This window comes from Alternaria arbusti (genome assembly GCF_024043155.1).
Source record: "Alternaria arbusti strain BMP 1465 chromosome Unknown scaffold_12, whole genome shotgun sequence".
In the NCBI taxonomy this organism is placed as follows: domain Eukaryota; kingdom Fungi; phylum Ascomycota; class Dothideomycetes; order Pleosporales; family Pleosporaceae; genus Alternaria; species Alternaria arbusti.
In genome coordinates this window covers 315901-340157 of record NW_026249952.1, presented here as the reverse complement: position 1 = coordinate 340157, position 24257 = coordinate 315901, and the positions used below count along the sequence as shown (strand labels likewise).

Sequence of the window (24257 nt, the reverse complement as noted above, 5' to 3'; positions counted from 1 at the left end):
TCTTTCTGCACTCGGCTGGTATTTCGTGTCTGATTACTCCGCCGCTGGCTCCGAGACCCTCGGCGCTTCCGGTGATGAGACCGGGTCTGTAGACTAATGTCGTACCCGTCATGCTGAATTGAACCTGCGAACCGTTCGTCACCGAATCGAGCAGCCGGATGAAGTTTGTCTCATGGCGTGTTAAGCCGGGTGTGGTTGAGGAAGAGCGAATTTGCGAGATGCGAACGGGTCGGCCGGTGAGCGTTGCCAGGAGGAGGCGCGAGATCATATGCCGATGACCAGTGAAGTTCAAAGGCTGCTGCAGCGCTTCGTCGAGAGCCATCGTGAGGATATGCCGGGGGGTTTTGGTATCGTTTAGGAAGGTTTGCGACCGAAGTTGGCAAGTTCTGGTAACTTTTTTTGGCGGAGCTCGGGTGTTATCGATAAGACGGACTAGCGCGAACGCGGTGTTCGCGTTCTGGGGTGGAACGCCGGAAGGCGCGTTGCTGCATGATCTCGAGTCCGTCTCGGGAAGACTACACTTTCACGTGCGCCGACATCGCATTACCTCGTGGACGCATCGTATCTTTTTCTTTCGTTCGGTTTCATCCATTCATGCGCGGCAATGGTGTACCTGACGAAGCAGGCGCCGAAATTGTTAAGAAACATTGGTGGAAAGCGGCATGCCGGCGAGGACGACCATGAAGAACCCGCGTCCAAGAGGCAGGCGAATGACAACACTTCGTCTACAAATCAGCAGGAAGAAATCGATGTCAATGCCGAGCCCGTGTCCTCCGACGATGAATCGCATCCTCCCCCACCTCAACCGGTCCAACCCGCGAAACCCACTATACCTACGTCGAAGAATACCGAAGATACAACTCTGAGAAGACCTCAGAAGAAGGCTGCGAGAAAGAAGATTGGGATAATACGTGCGCCTACGAGTGGGACGTATCAGAGTGGTCAAGCGCATAAAGCCACGACGATATTCGACGATTCGAAGGAAAACACACCTGCGTCGTCTGCAGGGTCAGCCAACGATGGCCCGATTAGTTGGGGTATGGAACATACTTCCCAGAAGACCAACAAGAGCAGCAAGGGCTATGGTTCGAAGACCAAGAATATACACGCAGCACCACCTGCGAAGAAGTTTGGGAAAGCAGCGTCAAAGACTACGGGGCAGACCTATGGAGTGAAGAACAAATCGCGGGTTGGCCTGCCACAGGCTGGTGACGATAGCGATGCCAGTTCCATTAGTCTAGACGACGAAGAGCTCTTTGCGCTGCCAAAAGACTGCGACAGACCACAAAACAATATCGAAGGACTGCGTAGACCGAAGAAGAAGGTGAAAGACACAAAAGCCGAAGGCGGCGATGCTACACCTAAGATACTCGAAGGCGAAGAGCTGGACAAGGAACTAGGAATCACTCCAATGAGCCCCAAGTCACTGAAGAAAGCAGAAAAGGCAGCCAGAACCGCCCAACTCCTTGGTCAACTCAACACCTGGAAAGAAAACCAGGAACCGCCATCATCACAGCCAGATTCCAGCGCACCACAAGAAGCCCTCGACGACATTAGCAGCTACATCGGGAAGCTTCCCGACGTAGAGGAAGAAGGCTCACGATGCACATTATGTTCGGAGCCAGTCGAGCAGGACGAATACTGGAACTTCTGGAAAGGCAAGGATAAAACTGTGAAGAACAAGTCTGCGTTCTGCCATGCGCACAAGAAGAAGTCGGCACAGAAGGAATACACACAGAAAGGGTACCCGGATATTGACTGGAAAGCGCTTCCCAGACGAATACGCAGGAGCAAGGCGACTTTGTTACAAATACTCAACAACGACCGGTCCAGTATACACAGAGATCGCTACGAACCACTGGCATTGACTGGAAAAGCGGCGGCCGTACCTTCTAGACGAACGGATCTCGCAGAAGACGTGCAAGAGGAACTGGAGTCGTACGCGCTTGACGAGAAGGCCGCTTACCCGGGTTACTATGGCCCTCACGGCCGTCGCGTCATCACGGAGAGCGTAATGGATACCCTGAAGGTCGAGATGAAGAACTGCAAGGATCGCGTTGTGCAAGCATCCGGTATCGCGGCCTTTGTGCAAGCCGTCATGGTGCCTGAGGCGGCGATTCTGCTCATTATGGACGATTGTTCAGTGGGCAGGGAAGAGGCGGATGAGATCAGGGAGAAGACGTATGATATGGGTCTTCTGCTGAATGAGGAGATTGAAGATGTGCTTGAAAGACAGGACGATAGCGATGACGAGAACGAGTATCAGTATAAGTGATGGAGCGAGTCATCTTGGGTCTTTACCAGGTTGGTCGCGAGCGTCGTTTCTTTGGTTTCGGCCACACTCTTTTTGCGCTCTGTGCTTTTCGCGGCTTCTGCCACGTATCGTCGCGTATTGTGATACCCAATACTATTTCTACGCCGCTTTCATCGCGTGTGGTTCTTTCGACTGCTTCTCAATAGTGAACATTTGCTCGCTACATACTGACTACGCTACTTCAGCAGTCTACTCAAATTACAAGTACAATATACAGACCCAGATGCCCCGCTCATGGTATGGACCACCGTCCTATTGCATTCATCACGCCTTCCTACGAGCACGCAAACGCACTTCTCTTGGCACAACGTCTATATAAACACTGTTTTCTTGCCCATGGGCCTCATTCCCCATATACTGCCTTTGCATTTTCCAAAACAACATTCTAACAGAGTTAGGGCCTGGACTCGAAAACTTTTCCGTTTCTATACATGTCCACGTCCTTCTTCCGCTGTTCAAAACACAACCGAAGAGTGTCTATGTGCATACATCTCCAAAAACGCCATTCGATGTGGCCATCACCTGTGGATTTCGGACCCCTCGATCGATTCAAAAACGACATCAACCTTGCCATGTCCACTGTCGTGGCCCCAGCTCACGATATTTAAGTCCCTGTCGCCTCTCCTCTCTATTGTTCCTGCAAGAACACGAAAAACCTTCTGTTTTACCAAAAAGAAGTCGGGCAAGTATGCATGGCCTTTCCCAAAACGCGCTTGGAAGAAGTGATGTCCGTTCCTCGGTCTTCCCCTTCGCCAGGAACTTTTCGAAACCCAACTGCGACGCACCTGTATGTGCTAAAACGTCGTCAAGAAAATCTCATGATGCGTTCGATCCATCAGGTTACACTGAATACAATCTCGCCCTTCCGAACTCTTCATTCCACCAAAACGACGAAGGCCGCAGCATATGCGATCCCACATTCTCGAAAAGTACAGTCAATCTCGATATGGCCATGGTTCTACTCCTCATGATATCCATGTGAACCAAAAAGGAAATGTACGAGAATTCATGACCGGGCAGTTGCGTCGACTTCCGCTGTGCATCGCTGAGAATGGAAGATGGGCTCAATACATCACCATGGCGTTGCTCTCCGCTAGTGCAGATGGGTATAAATATCACGTCTGGCACACCCGCCTTCATTATTTCATTACCATACCTTTTACACCAAAACGAAAATGAGGACAAAGAAATGACTCGTTTCGAAACGACTGAAGACAGCAGTTATGTCTTTTCGCTGTCTGCCTGCTGTGAACTACCACAAAAGAGACACTCACGATTTCATGTTGGTGAGCTGTACTCGAAAAGCTCCAACGCATACAACATGACCGCCTCTGGATCTTTGAGCTTGTTGTCCAAGATGCTCGCCGCATCCCGTTCGTATCAAATAGAACCACAAAAGATTCGCCTTTGTCAAAATTCGCAGTTGATGTAGACATGACGGGTTCGCTTCTCCAAAATCCGAGCATGATGTTTCATGCCTGATACGTCGCTTTTGGAAACGTCAAAGACATGCAGCAGAGCACATGGTATTCCAAAACCTATACGTTCGAGTCATGCGCTGAAGGTGCGCCTCTGCCGTATATATAGGGCCAATCTTTACTTCACTCCTCTTCTCTTCTATTCTACATCTTCCCCTGCATACTTTCTAAAAAGGGCAGTTGCACCCGTCCATGATCTGTTCTGAGAATCGCGGTGCAGATGTTTCATGTTCAACCTGCGAGCACGGAGTACTTTTTCATAACACTCAGCGATTAGCCTCATGGAATTGGAGATGGCAACATGATACACGCAAAAGGATCTTTGCGACAATGGCCATGATATGGGTCATTTAGCAGTGGCTGGACTCTGTCAGCGGACTAGCTCAAACCGGCGCATATGAAATATCTTCAAAAGTCTTTTCCTCTTCCTCAAATGAGTACCTCAATGTTCTACCAGAAGTCACCTTGAATGCTACTAGAGGTGGCACAACTTGTGTTGCGTTATTTGAAGAACATTCCAAGACAGGAGGATACATTGGCTTAGGAATCGTGTACTTATCAAAATTTAATGGTATGTATACGCAACACGGGAGAGCACATTTTGAGCAGGATTGAAATCAAGCTTTGCGATAGCTCACCGCCCGCGCTACTGGTGAGAGGGCTCAGCACGTGGGGAATATCTAGGTATCCACTTATATGAGGTGAAGGTGAGAGCGAGATTTTGGCTTTCCACTCTACACTCCTCCATCAACACAACAAACCAAAACATCAAAAGTCTCACCAAAAACCAAGATCAGTTCACCCATGGGTGAACACCCGTCAGTTTACCGCGACACAACCCTTCTTCAATGATGGAAGCAACCGAAGATGCACTGCCTACATGGCAAGAATTGGGAGCGTTCAGAGAGAAGGTAGTGGGTGTATGCAACGAGTTCAACTATTTGATCGCACATACGAAGCCGACTCAACCGCTGGACGACAGGCCGAGAGAAGCCACTGCGGAAACTCCAACAACGAGAGAGAAGTTGACATGGATAACGGAGACTATGGACGGTCTAAAGAGCATGATGCGGGTACTTGAGAGAATGGCTGCGGCTCAGAACGCAGGTGCCGCACCCACACCACAAAGTCCCACACGTTCCTCGGGTAGTTCGATTTCGCATGCTTCATTACCAACGAACCCAGATCTGGTCCCAGGCCCCGGCACTGCGTCATCAATCTCACCAAGACCCGCAAGTACCTTGGGCATACCATCGGTGCAGAGTTCAACTTTTGTGAACCCGGAGCAACTTAGCAAAAGTTCAACCCTCGCACCTACTTCCCTCATATCCTCCGCTTCCGCAGATGCTGCGGCCATACCGACGGTGCGGGCATCAGAAAGACTTAGGCGTGGTCATCAAGATGGAGCCAGTGGATTGTCTGATCCTGTGACGGAGGCAGGAAGTGGACACACAGACGAATCAGGACAAGAAGATGGGGTCTTTGTGCGTAATGTCTTCGACTTTCGCAGTAACACTACAGCGACCCTCGAAATACTCTCTCGCGACCCGGCTGTTCGTAAGATGGGTATGGGTGTGGTGAAAGTGCCAGATCTACGAAAGTTTCATCCGGCGCCAGATGCCTTTGGAGACCAAGAATCCGTTCACTGGAGTTCGATAGAATTCGGCAAAGACAAGCATGAGATGGTGATCGTTAGGGCTGTCAGCGACGATGAACTGCCACATCCGGAGGAGTTGCGAGACCAGCTTCAGAACATGGAAGATGACCAAGACCACGAATATTCGTCCAAAGAGCTGGAAGATATGTTCGAATATCCGGTTGAGCCAGGCAGCACCGATCAGGCGCGACTGTACTTGAGAGGCCCTACCAGCATGCTTGGTGCGTCTTTCAACCCTCTGCTAGACGCCGGGAAAAGACTGAAAGAGGCGTTAACAGAGACCGTGGCTGGCGTCAACGAGAGCTACGCCTATGTGAGCATGGCAGACGGGCAACGCACAGCCACAGCTATGCACATAGAGGATTGCGAGTGGTCGTCTGTCAATGTCCTTCTCGCTGGCCAGCCCAAGGTATGGCTGAGTATCGAGCCTGCTTTCATAGACACGCTCACAGCTCGGCTCCGACAAGTGTACGCGACGGATCTGACACATTGGAGCTGCTCTCAGACTATCCGGCATCTCAACATATTCATACCACCGTCCTCACTGCGGGAATGGGGGATCCCGTACCACATTCGATTGTGCCGACGTGGTGAGGCAGTATTCACAACACCCAGGGCATTGCATCAAGTTATCAGCCTGGGAGACAACGTGGCTGAGGCCGTCAACTTTGCTTTGTCGAGCGCAGATATGCCACCACTTTCCTACGAGTTCTGTGTCGAAGGCGTCTGTGGTGAGAACCCTCTTCAGTTCAGCAGTTTTCGAGGACAACAGGGCGTGAAGAGGAACCCCAGTGAGGAACCGCAGCAACGCAATGTAAGGTCACGCAAAGCTCCAACAGAAGATCAAACGTTGCATTTACTGGCGCGCATGCGCAAACTCAGTCTATGCGAAAACGTAAATCTCGATGCCGGCGCATACACGAAAGGCGTACGCGTCGCCGCCTCTGTACTAAGCAAGGGCACTCTCCATCAAATCAAAGCACTAGTCCGAACGTGGCGCTCGCAGAAACCTGCATCGATGTCTCTGCAACAGAACGACGCAGTTGCTGAAGTGGCCTGTTTTCATCGACAGGTCATGGACATTGAGAACGAGCGCGATCATGATCTGTTCCGCCTGCGGGTAGCCGAGTACCAGTTCGCGCACAGCGTGCGCCTACACAAGAATAAGGACAAGATGTTCATCCACAAAGTACTCCAACGCTTAGGTATTGAACCCACCAAGAAAGCGCTCAAGGCCTTCAATAATGTCTACTCGCGGCGAGCGAAATGGCTCGGCATCTGTGAAAATTGTCCAGGTGGCTCGCCCAATGTCGGTATCTTGGCTCTCATTCCATTCGCAATTGAGGCGCCATACTACGTGTCGTCTGACAAGTGCAAGAAGATTACATACAAGGATGTATCTGAGTTTTCCGCCGTGATGAACCAATCGTCTGTCATAGCATCAGCACTCCTACGTGTAGGTGTTCGTATGTACGATCTCTACAACAAGTCGGAAGAGTTTGAGTTTGAGTTTGAGCATTGCAGCGAGGAAGCTTACCAGCAATTTGTATGGAACAGGGGCCTCGGAAAGGACCTGGACGATTATGACGACAGAGATCCAGGATTGGGTTGGCTAGGCCACATCCGGCAGCACTTCAACGCCAACTCTGGCCCTGACCACCACTGCTCTGACGATGGCGAGTGGGATACCGACCCCACGACTGCCGAGCCAGGAGCTAAGTGTCAGACATGCAGCGTTCAGGCTCCATGCCAATGCCTACGCTTTCCTCCAAACGCATATCGAATCAAGCGAGACTATGACCGGGGACGTAACGTGGAGGCGGCCGCGACATTGCCTGAAGGTATCCTGATCGGAGAGGTGATCGGCCAGCTTGTGCCACTCAACACCGAGACAGATAATGGCATGCTGGTACTACACAGCGACACCGAAGCACTTTGCAAGATCAAGCGTTCAGAGCAGGGAAACTGGACAAGGTTCGTTACACAAGAGGAAACTGGAAACGTCAAGTTTGAATCCCTCCTTGTCAACGGGCGTTGGAGAATCTTACTACGCACGCTCGAAATTGTCCACGCGGGGATGCAACTCGTAGCCACACGATAAGACAGGCCTCGGCGTCCATAGCGAGGGAGAGTTCGCGTTCAACCTACTCGTCAACATGACTGGAGCTCCAGCTTCAGCTCAGATAGTTGGACATACCAAGACCCGAGGTAAGTTCTGGCTGTACGAACTGCATTTGAGACATACACTGACTTCGTACCCCTACCTCTGCAGGTATCTGAAGGTTTCCAAGCTCATGGACGGAGATTGAGATGGTTGTGGCGACCTCAGGAAACACGAAAACTTCCTCGCGGCACAGCTATGGCTTAGATGAGTGGGAATGGATGAACGGTAGCTCAGTGGAACCAAGGAACCTTTGTGCGCAGCTTGTCCAGGCGTCTACAATGATTCAAGCGGGCTACATCCAGATACTTTTGATAGCTCGTGTATGACTTCAGGGGCAGGCAGCTTTTTAGGGTCTAGTCCAAAAATCTCATGTAGTTTCCAAAGCCATGTTTTATGACCGATAAGTTCTTTGTGAAAAACTTGGTATACCTCAAAGCGGTTACAAGAGTTCGAGTCTTTCATCGGCTGCTACCTTTTAGCCTCCGCGGGTACTTTTAAAATCGAAGCGTCTTCATGATGCGAGCTACTTCTGGGAGGAAATTGAGCGATATACGATGAAGCAAATGCTACCCTATCCATTGGGCGCCATTTGTGCGGTATTTCGCAGGAGTGGTTCGAGGTCACAGCCACTCATGGCTCGCGAAACCTCTCTTACGGTTAGGTATAGAGAAGTAAGTAAACTGAGTTTCGTAGCCTTGGTACACATGTGGTCGTTATCTCCAAGTCCTGGCAATGTTAGAACCTGCTTATGTTTGAATCAATAAAGGGGACTTGTCTGAGAGGTCGATAAGCCCCACGCCATCTTGAAGGACCAGCGACGTCAAACTTACCGTAATGCAGCGCACCAACAAAGTAAAGTCCCCAGCATAGTACGGGGACACGAGTCAGCCGCAAGTCCAGTCTTTGTGATGTTCGACTTAGCAGTGACAGCCTCTTCTTCCGCAATCTGCTCTTGCTCTTCCAACGCTACGCGCTCGTGTACGGTGGGAGGGATCGACATGAGCGCAGCATCATCACGGATGTTCCGATCAGTCAGGTCCCGCCAGACTTGTTTCGATACCCAGATCTCATCCCGATCTTTGCCAGTTCTGTCGTCCATATAGGCGCTTGCGCATTGTCCGGGCTCCGCTATGTTGAATCCCGTCCCTCCCCTTCCCCCATTCTGGAACTTGGAGTGTGCGGTTACGGTGCGTGATGACAATGAACACCTACAGCTCGAAAACCCTACAGATGCTTAGAGATTATACCTCCCGCCTACTGCTCTTCTATTCCGATACTTCTCTCGATATTTGCAGCTGTAATAGCTAAGTTTGCCACGTTAGAGCATCGCGGTATAATCGCACTAGGCGCTCTATACTCAGAGGTCCATGGGACTTGCCCTCTAGGACGCAGAGTACTAGGAGCGTGTATAATCATCGCTCGTCGTAGGGGTGATCGTGACGGTCCAACGAGGCTACGCGCACGGGGTTGCCGAGGTCCCGCGGTCTGCAAGGATAAATCGCTTGGCGGATATCTGGGGGCTTGGCGTCGCGTCCAGCAACATCACCCACTGCCCTCAGGACGTCGCATACCCTTGAAGCGCTGGTTGCGCCTTCTTTATTTCCTGCTCTCTTTCATGTATGGCGCAACGGTATACTGACAATCACGGCGCCATAGCAGCCCAGCCTTTCGCCCACTAAGGGTCGTTACCACTCAGGCATCACCACCAACCACCTTCTCATATCATCTTTTCGATAAGCGGAACCGCTCATTATTTGCTCTGACGAATTCAGTCAGACATGGTGCTAATTAGCCGGGAAATGTAGAACACTACGCTGCCGGGTACGCCGTCATGGCTACTTCAGACAGACCACCTACACATACCTCATTACAAACACTCTTAACGGAAGCCGCGCATGAACTTGGTTCGAGTCATCGCTACCGCTTTGAGATATGACGCACCACTCCAACGTTCGACTTTCCCTCATCCAATCCATGGGACGCCCTTGCCGCGTGAACCACGCAATACAACTCAATGGTCATCTCTGGCTTGATCCGCCCGTACGTCAGCGTGGCCTTCGCAAGTTTCCAACGTTCATCCTGCAGCTATACCACGGTTCTACAAGCGTCTGCCCCACTACAGCACACAATGTCCAAGTACAAAAGGCCTTCCTCGACAAATCTTTCCTTTCGCCCTAAGCACCCACCAAGAACGAGATCGCTGGATCTTCATTGTTTCACGCTACCTAAAACCAAGAATTCACAAGCTCAAAGCCAAACCGACTGCCGAACTCCACCTCCACTTGTCGTACGCGAGACACCAAAGATGGACATTAGATGGACCTACCGTGTCGGCGCGTTAACCGTACCTTCCTTCGATAATGTAGGAGCCCAATGAATAGCAGAGTGGAGCGACGGCGTATCTCGACAAAGCGTAGCCCGCATTCTTCATGACGCCCAAGTCCGAATTCTCGGCTACGGCCTCGTAAAGCACGTCCGACCCGACCAGACCCCATCCCTGACGCCTCTCACGCTGCTAGTCACCTCGGGCGTCTCTGTGGATGGACAATACTCGGCCTGGAAGGTCGCGGTGAGTGATCTCAGATTACTCTTCGACAAGGCCAATCGCGAGGACATTACGGTTGAGATTACAGACATCAGAACAGCAGACGGAGTACCCTCAGCGCCGCTCACAGATTGCGCGCCAGAGCTTGTCGCAGCATGGGAGTGCTATCGGCCAGCTCTCCTTGAAGATATCCAGGAACAACAGTGGCTCACCGCCGACATCGTCCTCCGTGAAATCGGAGAATTGCATCCCATACGCGCCCCTACTCTCCTCATCACCGCACAAGATGCCGACTCAGCCATATGGTGGGACAAAATCCTACCTCATATACGTCAACTACTCCCCCAGATAATGGAGGTCGATCTTCTTTACGCACCACACTTGGCCATGCAGACATCGAGAGACGAGGAAGCAGTAGAGGAACCGTATGTACGCCCTGCCATATATTCTACAATGCTACGGCGCCATCGTAGAGATGGGAGCCAGTATTGGCGTAGAGCAGCCGGACAACAGCGGAACAGTGGGCACTGTCATCGTACTCAAGGATGCGGCGGGCAATGAGACAAATTGCGCCCTGATCAATCACCACGTCGTTGCGACACACGATCCAAAGAGTGTCATCAACAGCGCTATATCTGTCGGGGAGTACCTAGGTGTGAACCGTGACATCTCGCAGTCAGGTCTAGTCAAGATTAAAGCCCCGTCCAACCCAGACCACATGAGGTTCCTCAGATGGAAAAAGATGGAGAAAGTCGACCATGACCAAGTTCTCGCAGGTCTCGATAATCCATACCACCCTGGAAACGCTCGGGCGCAAAGCAGGGTTGCGGCGACTAACAGAGACTCCCAAGTCCTAGACGCCGACCCGAATCGGCTTCTGAGTACGGTGATCGCATCGTCGGGCTATCGTGCGCGTGAGAACGACGACTACACCCCCGCTGAAGTACAAACACTCTCCACTGTGGATAACGTGCTGGACGATGCCTTCAAGAGGAAGGACGGTACATTCCCCCCGAGCCTGGCCGACCAGATTGCTGGTCGCACCCTGAAATTCGCGCTCGACTGGGCACTGATCAAGGTCGCCACAGGCCGGACAATGAGCGACCGTGTTCCCATTGGTGGCGCAGGCATCAAAGTGCCCCAAGGAAAAGGCTGAAGAGGTCTGCAGCCTACATTGAGATAAAAACATGCAAAGTAGGTAGCCCAACATCAATGTAGGCCCCAGGGTCCTTGTTTTTTCCCTTCAATGAAGTGCGAGTATGCGCCAGTATCGAAACTTACGTTGTCGCACAGACTGATTTTGCGCATGGGTCCAAGCAAATGGCATGTTTGATCTTCAGTTGGAGTTTTACGCGGCTGCTTTGTAATGTGTGGTGGAATAAGCTAACGAGGTTCACGTGCACGGGGAATGGTGGTGATGAAGACCTCAGTTTGTTCGAGACTTGTTGAGACACGAGCGCAACATCGTGAGTACCTCCGAAAAATGGAAAATTCTGCGTTTTGGAACCAGAGAAGAAGCAGACGGTGATTTATCATGTTCTCTGCGACGCAAGACCATGGGGCGAGGAGGCATTCAAGTTAATTTTCGAAAAGAAACTGAAAAGTGATGATGTTGTAAAGTCCTCCCAGCTGCAGCATGAAGTCTGAGATTTCGACTTCTGAGTCGCTTGTATGCGTTACCTGGTCATTTGTTTTTGACAATCGTAAAGCTCTCAAAGACCGAGAAGGACATTGCCAGCAGTGTTGTAGTTTCAGTAGACCGGAGAGAACATAGTAAGCTTCATTATCTTTTTTAGTGGACCGGAGAGGACATGAAAAGTATCAGAGTCGATTTTTGGTAGGCCAGCGTCGCACAAATCAAGTGAAGTTTCGTCATCGGAGAAGCAGTCTCTGGATCGTGTTCTGGTTTCAAGGGACTGGTAAGAGCCCAAACATAACGAGCGTTGCTTGCACGTTTGACGGAGTGTAGAGCTGAATCCAGACATGCGCTGTGAATATTTATATTTTGACGAGAAACAATAGATGCAAAGCACCAGATCATGTGTCCTTCATGCTTTGATCTTGCTGGAAAAGACCGGTCTGGGAGCCCACATGAGCCAGATAATTGACGATTTTGATGGGAAACAAGATCCAGACAGAGACGTGCAACGATGTACCGATGGGTTTGATTTTGAGGAAAGATCGGGTTGAAAGCCCACATGGGCATAATAGTTGACGATTTTGGTGGGGAAAAGACTGGACAGGAAGTCCACATTACCTTTGTGACGGTGGGTTTTGGTGAAACAGAAGACAGGCACACATAGGGCTGCACTCAGGGTATTTTGAGTTTAGAGAAAGTATTGTAGGAAGAAAGAGGGAGGATAAGCAAAGACGTTTATATAGCCGTATTAGCTCTCCAGAAGATCACGTGATGCACTAACGTTTGCATGTGAGAGGAGAGGCAGGTCATGATGTAGCGACTTGCGACGGGTATATTTCATTTCGACTCTCCAGCCACCTTCATGGGCGCATCTCCAACATGAGTTCCCTGTATGCTTTTGTAGCTTCCAATTTGCGCCGTTCCCATTTGACTCCAAAGTATGCTATACAACCATCCTAACCGTCAAGCACGCCGCTCTCCTTGAGAGAACGGAATAGCTCTGGTTCCAGGAACTTGCTAATGGTGACATCCTCCGCGAGACCCTTTCTTCTCCTTGTCTTTAGCACGAAGTCGCGTGCGAGTTGTTGTGCGGTTGCGGGTTCGAGCGGTCGGGTTGTGATGTCTTTGTCGAGAGGGTCGCCGGGGACGATGGACCAGCGATCGAAGACGAGGGACAGGGAGACTTGGCCTTGTGTGTGGATCTATGAGAAGTTAGTATAGACGCTAGGTAATGGGGCTGATTGTAGGAGGTGTACGTACCCTGAGATCGGTCTCGAAACCGAAAGAATCGATGACCGGGATAAGACCACGCACGTTGTACAGCGGTGTGCCCGCAATGGGTCCATCCTGTAGAACGTGTCCTCTCCTTCGTGCGAGGACTGTGTACAAGCTGCTCTTGGTGTCTGCAGGGCCGACCATGCTGCACGAGTACACCGGCTCCATCAGCCTTGGGCTGGCCATTAGGAAACTCGAGTAGCACGCTCGTCGACTGGTAGGAATAATCTGGCCACCTCCGCGGAAGATAGCTTCTGGCGCAAGTTCGACATCGGTAATTCGGAATTTTGTGTTGCGAATGGGCTCTTCGCAGAGCGGGCCTTCTCGGGTAGCCCAGCTGAAACCTTGTCGAAGCGTATCGCGTACCGTTCGCAGAGTCTTGCCGTCGACTTCCGAGGGAAGTGTGTCGTTTTGTAGGATGTTGGGGCCCATGTCATCAGGTCCGAAAGCCCAGATGTTGCGCGACGCGAGCAAGTCGTATCCGTAGTTCTCCTCAAAGAACTTTCCAACTACTCTTACGGGATCCTTGATGTTGACCTTGCCAGCCTCGATGTCTTCGGCGATACCTGGGTCGAGCGGCTCAGCAATCATCGTGAGCTTGTTCTTCTTGTTCGGTGTAAGCGCGTAGCACTTGATGGCGGACATCTCAACGACCGTCTCGCAGAATCTTGTTACGGGATCTGACACCTTGATCTCCATATCGGCGTATAACCGTCGCAGATCGTGCAGAACACAGTCCATGTATAATTCGCCCGTGCCGAGAACAACGTGCTCTCCTGACTCCTCGACCTTGGTTGTGATGAGCGGGTATGACTTGTTGATCTTGCGCAGACCGTCAAGCATCTTCGGTAGTTCGGAGGGGTTTATCGGTTCGACTGCGACCTTGAACACGGATTCAAAGAAGTGGCGGATGGGCCGGAAAATGTAGGCGTCTTCGTCTTCGGGGAGTTTTGTAGCTACAATCGTCGCCGTCTTGACTATCGAATTGTCGACACCGCCGAGCAGCACCCAGTTACCTGCCGGAACACCGCTAACGGGGATGTTGTATCGTGACTGCGCTATCCATGTGTCTGTTACTGTCGCAACGACCATGTCTTCCTCATCCTCGATCGTGTAGCCTTCACCAAGAACACGCACCGACTGCGGTGAAGTTGCAGTACCGCTCATCACTCGGCCCAGTGCTGTGAACGACTTGGCATCTGTTGCATTGAACAGCTTCGTAACGTGTATGACTAGGGGTCCGTTCTGGTCGCACTTTTGCATGGCTTCGGCGGTCTTCGTATCCAGAGGTCCGGTGTAGTGTCTTTGCAGCAGCCGCTGCGCACCTTCTTCGGGCGAAGGAACGTGTTGGGTAATCATGTCTACGAAGCCGAGAGATGGGCCGAAGTACTGTTGGCACACGAGGCGCATCAGCTCCTTTGCATCGGTCTTGTATTCGGAGGGCTTCAGTCGGATGCCCAAAGTGTCGAGCGTATCCTTGAGGTCGTCCGGGCTCTGGCTCAGTGTGTGCGAGTAGATCTTGTAGACAGGCTCCAAGATCCAGTGTACGAAAGACCGTTGTGAGCCCTCCTCCTGCCGCTTGCGACTGAACTTGCGGCTTCCAGGGTTGTAGAAGATGTCGCCCCAAAGACGCATGGCGAACTTATCGATATCCAGACCCTTCATCGGAACGCCGAAACCTGGGAGTTTCGATGGACCGGGGTAAAAGTCGGAGTACATCTTCGCGAAGGACTGAATGGTGAAGCACCATCGCATGCTGGAGCAAGCGAAAGCGACATTGCCTTTCTCAGGGCTTACTCGTCTGCTCTCGCCGCGGCCGGGGATGGTGTTCTCGATGATAGTGTTGACCTCCTCGATTACGTGCTTAATCTTGAAGTATGCGTCGCTGGGCGGCAGCTTCAGCTCTAGAATCAAGCGGTCTATCTTATTGACCACAAGTGTTAGGGGCAGATCCTCCAGCACCGCGTGCTTTATGATTTGCTCCGTGTTTACTTGCACGCCTTCAACCACATCCACCACCAAGACCACTCCGTCGACCAGGCGCAATGAGGCGGCGACTTCATCGGCGAAGTTTACGTGTCCGGGGGTATCAAGGATGTTGAATAGATGCGACTTCAGTTTCGTGTTCTGGAGGACGAGGCTCATAGGCGCAGCCTTGATGGAGAGGCCTCGTTCGCGCTCGAGCACGTGTACGTCGGTGTATCGCAGCTGCTCCTCCCGCTTCTTGCCCCTCTTGTAGTCCAGACGATCTTGGATGTCGTGTGTTTCCATGACCAGCATATCCATAAAGGCAGTCTTTCCATGATGCAGATGTCCAGCTATGGCGATATTGCGTATCTGGTCGGGGAAGTTCATCAAATCCGTCAAGAGCTCTCTCGAGTGATGCACCGGGGGCAGATCTGTCTCTTGAATCGTGAACTTCTTCTGCACTACCGGCGCAATAATAGGCTGCGCCAGCGACTGCGTGTCTTCCTCGTGCACCAATACTTCGACATCGGGGCCGTATACGTCGGACGCAGAAGGGTAGTACTGCTTGTCTTCGTGGAGAATGACGGCATTGGATGGCCCCTCGTCCACCTCCATAAGCTGCTGGTCGTTCGTCTCGGCTTCCTCCTCATCGTCGAGGACATAGGCGTCGGCTGCCTGGCCGGTGCTCTGGACATCGTCGTCGGACTCGGCCTCGCCAATAAAATTTCCGAACCTGTCAAAAGTCAGTCGCGTAACATATTTGGGGAGAATGGGCGTACTCACTCGTCGTATAGGTCATCCATGGCGGCGGTGGGTGTGGGTATATGCGCGGTGGTGATGCGCGTCGAGCTTGAAGCTGTCGCAAAAGTTCAGACGTGGTTCCGCGGCCTAGCGCTAGGCGGTGAGGGCGGAGGTCGTGCCTGACCAATGGGGCTTCGAGGCGACTCCTGCAGGGCCAGCAGGCGCCATCCGTTGTCGCGCAAGGCTAAACTCCAAAAAGATCCATCGGGGTATATTTGTTGATCGGGCCATTTGCTCAGAGGCACCTTATATCTGCTCTCTGCACCTTCACTCCGCTTTCCTGCATACCCAAGATACCCATCATGTCGTCCCTTCCCCCAGTTTACATCGTCTCGGCCGCCCGTACGCCTACGGGCATGTTCTTGGGGTATGTTCCCTGGTACTAGAGAAGAGGGGCACCGCCGACTCACGCGACAACAGCTCCCTCTCGAGCCTGAGTGCTGTCCAGCTGGGCTCTCACGCCATCAAGGGTATGTCAAATCGTTGCAATTGGAATGTGAAACTATTCTAACAACTCCTGCAGCTGCCGTTGAGCGCGCTGGCATCAAGCCCACCGATGTCGAGGAAGTCTTCGTTGGCAACGTTCTCTCCGCAAAGTATGTACAACACCATACACGCCGAAACTCCAGGAGAACTCTATTGACAACCCTCCAGCCTCGGCCAGAACCCCGCCCGCCAGTGTGCCATTGGCGCTGGCCTCCCCGAGTCGACCGTCGCAACCACCATCAACAAGGTGTGCGCCTCATCCATCAAGGCCCTCATTGTCGGCGCCCAGACCATCATAACCGGCAATGCCGACATCGTCGTCGCAGCGGGAACCGAGAGCATGTCCAACACCCCCCACTACCTCCCCAACCTGAGGACCGGCGCCAAGTTCGGAGACCAGCCCTTGGTCGACGGTGTGCTGAAGGATGGTCTGACCGACGCATACAAGAAGGAGCACATGGGTCTGCAGGGAGAGGAGTGCGCAGACGACCACGGCTTCTCCCGCGAGGATCAGGACGACTACTGCATCCGCTCCTACAAGAAGGCCAACGCCGCACACGAGGCCGGCTGGTTCAAGGAGGAGATCGCTCCCATTGAGGTTACCGTTGGACGCGGCAAGCCTGCGGTCGTCGTCGACCGCGACGATGAGCCCAAGAACGTAAGTCGCGACCCTGGCAGTGTTCACTAATCGACACTTTCTTACTTATTAATCACAGTTCAACGAGTCCAAGACGCGTACACTGAGGCCCTCTTTCAAGCCCGGAAACGGAACCGTCACCGCTGCCAACGCTTCACCGCTCTCCGATGGCGCTGCTGCTCTTGTTCTTGCCTCTGAAGAGGCTGTCAAGAAGCACGGCCTCAAGCCCATTGCTAAGATCCTCGGCTGGGGTGACGCTGAGCAGAACCCCTCCAAGTTCACCACCGCCCCAGCACTCGCCATGCCCAAGGCTCTGAAGCACGCCAAGGTAGAGCTCTCTGCTGTCGATGCCTTCGAGATCAACGAGGCCTTCAGTGTCGTTGCGCTCGCCAACATGAAGATCCTTGGTATCCCAGAAGACAAGGTCAACCTGCACGGTGGTGCTGTCGCGCTCGGCCACGCGCTCGGTGCCTCTGGTGCCAGGATCACAACTACACTGCTCGGTGTGCTAAGGGAGAAGAAGGGCAAGATTGGCTGTGCCGGCATCTGCAACGGTGGTGGTGGCGCCTCTGCCATTGTTGTCGAGTCGATGCAGTAGATGTGCCGTCTCGTTAATGAAGACACGTAATGCTAGATATAAATGAAGTAATCATGTATACTTGGGCTGGATCTATGCGCCCAGATGCACTGTTGCGTGAGCCAAATAGTCCAAACATGAGCCTTGTTTAGTTATCAAGATGATCACCGATCTCACCCACTATAACCTCTTCTGTATTTCCTGCTGCATACGTAAGTTGGTATGTCCCAGCCATCGCGACGACAATACACCCACCTGCAAAAAGCACTTATTTGTACTCGAGTTGTGTAGATCGACTTTCCGATTCATTGGTTGAACGGTCGGTTTCAGGGGGGTGGAGCGCCAGCACTGGCCGCGCTCGCTTCCAGAAGCGCTAAATCCGGCGCGTGGCATTGGCCAGCAGTCGCTCTCCTTCATCCCAACCCCCGATCACCTCACGTTTCAACGCGTCGACGACGAATCACATGCTGATGAGCATGGCAAATGCCTCAGGCAATCGATAGTAACCGTAGGCCCCGCCACGTATCCACCGGGATGTGCGCTTCTCGCTGTTTCAAGCGCCTCTCCCCGTTCACCAACGGACCATCCGTCCTATTTCTCATGAAACGGCGCACGTTTGGTTAAACATCCGGGCAGCCTTGCTCAGCGCTATTGAACCCCCATCTTGTGTACCTGACTGGTTCCTGCAGGTCCCCCTCAATGTTGCTAACCGGAGATAAACTCGGTCCGTCTATAACTCCCCTCTTGTTGAAACGGAGCCCGATGTGCCTAACGGGAGATGTACACTCTCCCGCGCTCGTCTATCCTCTAGACGAAGCTGTTGGGGCGAATCGGTGGCTGCTATGTCAGGGTCGTTGCCACGCCTCCGTTTTAGGCCTGCGTATATAGGCAGGCCGTCCCTTTCCGACCATCTGGTGCCTCGTTACATCGCCAAACTATACTGTCGTCTTTTCCGTTCTTGTGCCTTTTTTCTTCACGCGTCTAGTACGCAGTCACTCATTACTATTCTTATCTTTCAGCGTCTCGACGATGCGTTTCTCCACACTCACTTCGGCTGCGGCCTTTTTCCAACTGAGCATAGCTGGCTATACTCTCCAAGATGACTACATGACCGACTTTTACGGGGCCTTTGACTTCTTCACTGATGCCGATCCGACAGAGGGCTTCGTCAAGTACGTTGACGAGGCTACGGCGAGGCAGACGAACCTCATCAACTCGTCTTCTTCAGCGATTTCCTGGGGCGTCGACACACAGAACCAGACCCCTGAGGGAAGGCCCAGTGTCCGTATCCAGAGCAAGAAGACCTACGACAGTGGGCTGATTGTGCTGGATGTTGCCCATATGCCATTCGGCTGTGGTACATGGCCAGCGTAAGTAGACTTTCATCCATCGAAAGTTATGTTGCTTACACATTGATAGATTCTGGACGACTGGCCCCAACTGGCCAAAGAATGGCGAGATCGACATCATCGAAGGCGTGAACGACCAGACGAATAACGGCATGACCCTCCACACTGGCCCCGGCTGCCAGATTGGTGAAGACACCACCCAGTTCGCTGGCTCAGTGACCACAGGAAACTGTGATGTCGCTGCCGAGGATCAGTCGAAGAACGCCGGATGCTCCATCGAACACCCATCGACCAAGAGCTACGGTGCAGGCTTGAACGAGGGTGGTGGCGGTGTCTACGCGACACAATGGACCGCCGATGCCATCAGCGTTTACTTCTTTCCTCGCGACTCCATCCCGGAAGACGTCCTCGGTGACAGCCCAGACCCAAGCGGCTGGGGCAAGCCAGCTGCCAAGTTCGCCGGCGCCTGCGACATCGAGAGCACATTCAAGCAGCAGCAGATCGTATTCGACACTACATTCTGTGGACAATGGGCGGGCAGCAGCAGTGTTTGGAACAAGAGCTCCTGCAGCAAGAAGGCAGATACATGCGAAGAATGGGTCAAGAACAACCCCGAGGCTTTCACAGAGGCGTACTGGACGATCAACTCCTTGAAGGTGTACCAAGATAACGGTTACGCCGCTGTTCCTCAGCCCTCTTCGGTGCCTGAGCAGAGCAGCGCTGCCTATGGTTCTGCGCCTGTCCCATCGGAGACACCTGCTGCGCCTTCTGGCATTCCCGAGCCCTCCGAATACCCTGCAGTTCCTCCGCTCATCACCGCTTCTGTGTCCGGCATCTTCGCACCAATCCCGACGAGCGAGACCCTCTCCTCCAGCGCCCCAGTCGCATCACCTCCTGCCGACGATGCCTCCCCCAGCGTCCCCGCCGAGACCCCAAGCCCCATCGCCGCACCAACCACGCAGATCAATGCTCCGGCTCCAGCTCCAGCTCCGACCGGCCCCATGTCTGGTTTCCAATGGCCCTCTGGTGGCGCAGATAGCGGCAACAAACCTAAGCCATCGACAACACCCTCTGCCTCGCTTCCTGAAGGCACTAGCACGGCAATCCAAAACTCGAGTGGCGCGGCCGCCGCTCCCAGCACAGTGCAAAGCGTCGCTCAACCTTCCGATGTACCTGCCGCATCCCAGTCATACGCTGCACCCGGAGTACCTGCGCCAGAGCCCACTGCATCTCAAGCACCTGCTGCTCCGGCGGTGCCTGCCCCAGCACCCACCAATGTTGAAAAGGCACCTCCAGCCGACCCAGCTGTTCCCGTCGTCACAGACACTGTCGAAGCTATTCGCACAGTAGTTCAGACGATCTATCATACCGTCACCGCTCCCGCTCCCGCTCCTGCGGCACCAACGCCTGCTCCTCCTGCCGATCCCCCTGCCGCAAAGGGACGCATGGCAAGACACATTAGGGAGCACAGGCAGAGGCTCACAAGGCACCACGCCAGACACTGAGCGGTGCATGACGAATGATGGAATGGATGGACAAGTCACACTGGTTGCTGGTTTGGTGGATGGAATCGGCGCACATATACCCCTGGGTTTCTTTGTATATATCTTTTAGACATTGGCAGCAATTCATTTGGATCTGATCTGCATATAGCCCGTCTTTCGTCGTGACAGCTCGTGATCTTTTGATCTACCGCATAGAAACAAGTACTGTCCCATGTGCATACGTCTGTGATGATCTTCTTATATTCCCTTTTCTATGCGAATGCTTTCACCTTGTTGGGGTTCGATCGTCCGAAGGATAGTTCGCTAGCATTATGTCTTTTCGCTACCAACCTTGAAAAAGAAGTCAAAGAACACCCCCCTCGCGTTGGCAGCACGGTCAAGGGACAGCAAAAAGCAATGCCATCCACACGCCAGGTGTTCTCGTTCCGCGTAGCGAGAAGAACGAAAGCATAGCGAGCAAAAGGAACTTCGAACAGCAAAAAGGCAGATTATGGGAACCACAAACCCAAACACCCACCTCTAGTGCTCCTTCCTCCGTGCTATGGCAGCAAAGAAAATTGGCAAAAAGAATGTGGACGCTGTGGGAATTGAACCCACGACCTTTCACAAGTACGCAGAAGAATGCGAAGCGACTGAAGTAGAATGTTAGGAGAGGAGCTGAGAAGAGGTGTGTTGGGAGGTGTCTTACAAATCATACCCCTAGACTTTGGGATGTTAGTGGGTTGTAGAGAGTGATTGAGATGTTGTGGCAGCTTACCCAAGCGCCCGTATTAGGTAATCGATGGGTAATTTCTCAAGATCTGGTAATATAATGTTGATTTTGCGATGGTACGAAACTGTGGGTGACGTGGAAGCGGAAACGAAAGGTGAGGTGGGGTGAGGGGTAGATTGTGGAAGGTGGGGTAAGATAGAATTTTGGTCATCCTAGGAGTACGTTGCGTTGGTCTGGGGGAATAATCATCAAATAAATCATCAAGATCGGGCTGGGGTCTGGAGTTGCATATTCAAAGCATTTCATTATTCATTACTAAACAAGTATGCCATCAACGCCTTCCTCTTGCAAGTATAGCACCCCACGTCAGCACAGGCAAATGATCTCCTTCGTAACTTCTTCCTTCAACATATCTTGACCCCATTCGTCCGTGCAATCGCTGATCTTCGCAATACCAACACGTCTGAATGCTCGGTAGCGCCCTTCTTTCCGCCCACTTCCACTTGCTGTGAAAGAGACCGAGCCTTCGTATTTGAGCAATAAGCAGTAAAGATATTGTTCTCTCTTGATCACCGTTCGCTCTCCATACGCCGCCGGCATACAGTACATCTGCGCATCTGCACGGAAGATATCCACATCCGAGTCCGGCGCATCAAGTTGAAAGTTCTTGAACTGTTGTGGTCGCTTGGGTTGGGGTTCGATCTTTAGGCGGAACGCGAAAGGTAGACTACTCGAGACTGGCAGTTTGTACAACTCTATGCGACGGAGATGACGGGGTGCTAGGAGCAGTCGACCTGCAGTGACCATACCAAAGGGGTTCTTTGGGTCGGCTAGACCGATGCTGTGATCCACTGCTTTAAATAGCAGCTCGCCAGAAGTGTCTGACCGCGACCCGTAATCAGTGACATCGCCATAGGTGACGCCATAGGGGCTGTCGATCGATGCCCACGAGAAAGAAGGGCCACCTTCTGGGCGTCGTCGGGCAGGGTTGTCGTACACACCGGTGTTGTTTTTGTAGGTTTCGTTCACCGACCAAAGCAACTGACTTTCGAGATGCGTACTCCAGAGTCCGGCAACGTATGTCTGTCTGGGGTCCGGTCTGAACAAGGATTCCTGGAACAGCCTCGCGACACCAGCTAGGGCAACCAGCTTGTCGGTGAACTTGGTGAGTTGCAGCTGGGAGTATGTCTCTACGACGTTCTTCCATAGTTCGTAGGTGTATAGGTCTTTTAGATGCAGGTCTGGGTCCGGCAAGCCGAGTAACCGCGTCTCCCGTAACATGCGACCAAAGGCTGGTGTCAATTGCTTGAGACGTTTTGCCTGAGTCATGGCTAGCTGCTCGCCAGATTGGCTCTCGCTGCTTTGGAACTCGCAACACTCCCATGCCACCTGGTCGTGGCCGAAATGAAGAACTCGTGGCGCAAGCAAGCGCTCCTGGAAGACCCACGCTCGTCGATTGACGGGGGCTTGCTCGACCAAATTTTTCCAGGAGAATTGGTCTATCAACATGCATCTGTAGATAGAGTCCGATTCGGAGAGCTTTAAAGGAGGGTAAGACAAGTCGATGATAGTCTCCCAGGGGTGCTCAGCACGCCGATCAAAAAACAAGCCTCCATTGCCATCAGACGAAGCGGTCGCGGATATGTTCAGGAACCCTTTTTGGTATACCGTGCCCATGTATCGACTCTGCTCGAACCAGTCCTGCATCTGATCGGGCGCCGACGAGAGAGGTTGCCGGATACAGAGTGAGTCGATCCATATGAATCCAACCTTATCCAGCCGTGAGGCAAAGATAACAGCATCTCGAAACGTTTTTGGCAACTCTTGGAGTCCGATGCCTTCCGTCTTGAAGCGTCTCTCGGTGTCGAATGTCATCCTTAGAGGGGTTACGCCGGGCCCGGGCTTGCCCCAGCAATGGCTCAATGTAACGTAACGGTCATCCTGACGTCTCGATCTGAAACGATGGCCTCCACTGCTGGTTGTTTGCAGACCCGGACATTCTGCTGACTCCACCAAACGTACTCTTGCGTTCCTTAAGTCGTGGCGATTAGCCCGCAGGTCTTGCAAGTCTAGTAACCGACGCGGATACCATTTCTCGCCAGACACTTCCCAAGTCTTTGCACATTTGCATTTCTTCATCCACGTTTGTGCGGTGTCTAAAACATCGCTTGATGTCATCCGGGGAGGCGTGGGTTGAGATCTGGGGTCTGCATGTGTCAGTAAAGCGTCAGGCAATCAGGTAGGATATTCATACCAATCTTGAGCAACCCGAAATGACCAATGGTGGCCTTGCCCCACATGATGTCCAATTTGAACCCATCTCCCGTGAACTTATTGCGCTCTATTTCTGTCGTCGTCAAGTAGGCTTGCAATGCCACAGGTTGATCTCGTGAGAGATCAATCTCTTGACTGAGCGTTTGAGCAGCGCCTGTGCAAATTGTACAGTGCGTTGCGACTGATTGTCGAAGCGTCTTTGTAGATTTGTGATGCTCATAGTAATGCTGACCGCCGTGAGGGGAGCGGATCCGTCCCCTTTGACGGGTGAGCATGCTGGCGCACAAGTCGCAGAGCATTTTGAACGGTAAGGTAAAGAGATCGCTAAAATGTAGTATGGTGATTATCTGACTTGTAGGAACATGAACGAGTGTTAGCACTTTACATACTGGGTATCCGTCCAGGTTAGTTATACTATTCTACGATGTACCTCATGCTAGGATGTAGGCGCTCAAGAGATCCATGGTGTGTTATCGAGGCAACGATCTAAACATATTGCGGCGCTTGGAAACTTTCCGCGGTAACGAAACCGCGCGGCTCTGCTCGGTTGGCACGACTCGTCGAACCCAGACGTCTTTGACAGATCCCCAGCGCATATGTGAAAGTGCACTAACTTGCATGTGCGGCGTTTACGCAGTTCCATGTCGAAAGATGTGAGTTGATGGGGAAGCAGCACTCAGGCGGGCGCATGGACCTGGCCCGGGGCTGGTCATCTCACTGCCGGACTTTACCCGCCCGTTTCCAGAGCCCCCCCGCGCACTGGCCTCCGGAACGCCCTTGCTCGTCATGTGATCCACTAGCGTGCCAAGACCATCTGGCTACTTATACCGCGCCGCCCCCATCCCCTCAAGGCTCTGAATACTTGTTCGTATCCCC

At 52.6% G+C, this 24257-nt stretch overlaps 8 protein-coding genes across 8 annotated transcripts; 5 read left to right on the top strand and 3 right to left on the bottom strand.

Annotated features, from left to right (window-relative positions):
* Positions 1-604: 604 nt before the first annotated feature.
* J4E86_008060 (uncharacterized protein) lies at positions 605-2275 on the top strand (the record flags this gene model as incomplete). Its single annotated transcript, XM_051448575.1, has 1 exon — positions 605-2275. The coding sequence occupies one exon, from the start codon at positions 605-607 to the stop codon at positions 2273-2275; it is 1671 nt and encodes a 556-aa protein (XP_051300171.1).
* A 2368-nt stretch (positions 2276-4643) lies between these two features.
* On the top strand, positions 4644-7550 carry J4E86_008059 (uncharacterized protein; the record flags this gene model as incomplete). Its single annotated transcript, XM_051448574.1, has 1 exon — positions 4644-7550. One exon carries the CDS (start codon positions 4644-4646, stop codon positions 7548-7550), a length of 2907 nt encoding a protein of 968 aa, XP_051300170.1.
* Positions 7551-8184: 634 nt separating this feature from the next.
* J4E86_008058 (uncharacterized protein) lies at positions 8185-8712 on the bottom strand (the record flags this gene model as incomplete). The annotated part of the gene is made up of 2 exons (XM_051448573.1): positions 8185-8261; positions 8487-8712. The coding sequence occupies 2 exons, from the start codon at positions 8710-8712 to the stop codon at positions 8185-8187; spliced, it is 303 nt and encodes a 100-aa protein (XP_051300169.1).
* Positions 8713-9627: 915 nt separating this feature from the next.
* Positions 9628-11314, top strand: J4E86_008057 (uncharacterized protein; the record flags this gene model as incomplete). The annotated part of the gene is made up of 3 exons (XM_051448572.1): positions 9628-9685; positions 10031-10583; positions 10645-11314. The coding sequence occupies 3 exons, from the start codon at positions 9628-9630 to the stop codon at positions 11312-11314; spliced, it is 1281 nt and encodes a 426-aa protein (XP_051300168.1).
* Positions 11315-12753: 1439 nt separating this feature from the next.
* Positions 12754-15843, bottom strand: J4E86_008056 (uncharacterized protein; the record flags this gene model as incomplete). The annotated part of the gene is made up of 3 exons (XM_051448571.1): positions 12754-12999; positions 13058-15773; positions 15824-15843. 3 exons carry the CDS (start codon positions 15841-15843, stop codon positions 12754-12756), a joined length of 2982 nt encoding a protein of 993 aa, XP_051300167.1.
* A 300-nt stretch (positions 15844-16143) lies between these two features.
* Positions 16144-17562, top strand: ERG10 (erg10, acetyl-CoA C-acetyltransferase; the record flags this gene model as incomplete). Its single annotated transcript, XM_051448570.1, has 5 exons — positions 16144-16208; positions 16262-16311; positions 16365-16437; positions 16496-16985; positions 17044-17562. 5 exons carry the CDS (start codon positions 16144-16146, stop codon positions 17560-17562), a joined length of 1197 nt encoding a protein of 398 aa, XP_051300166.1.
* Positions 17563-18570: 1008 nt separating this feature from the next.
* On the top strand, positions 18571-20395 carry J4E86_008054 (uncharacterized protein; the record flags this gene model as incomplete). The annotated part of the gene is made up of 2 exons (XM_051448569.1): positions 18571-18911; positions 18961-20395. 2 exons carry the CDS (start codon positions 18571-18573, stop codon positions 20393-20395), a joined length of 1776 nt encoding a protein of 591 aa, XP_051300165.1.
* A 1078-nt stretch (positions 20396-21473) lies between these two features.
* J4E86_008053 (uncharacterized protein) lies at positions 21474-23407 on the bottom strand (the record flags this gene model as incomplete). Its single annotated transcript, XM_051448568.1, has 2 exons — positions 21474-23212; positions 23362-23407. The coding sequence occupies 2 exons, from the start codon at positions 23405-23407 to the stop codon at positions 21474-21476; spliced, it is 1785 nt and encodes a 594-aa protein (XP_051300164.1).
* Positions 23408-24257: the final 850 nt, after the last annotated feature.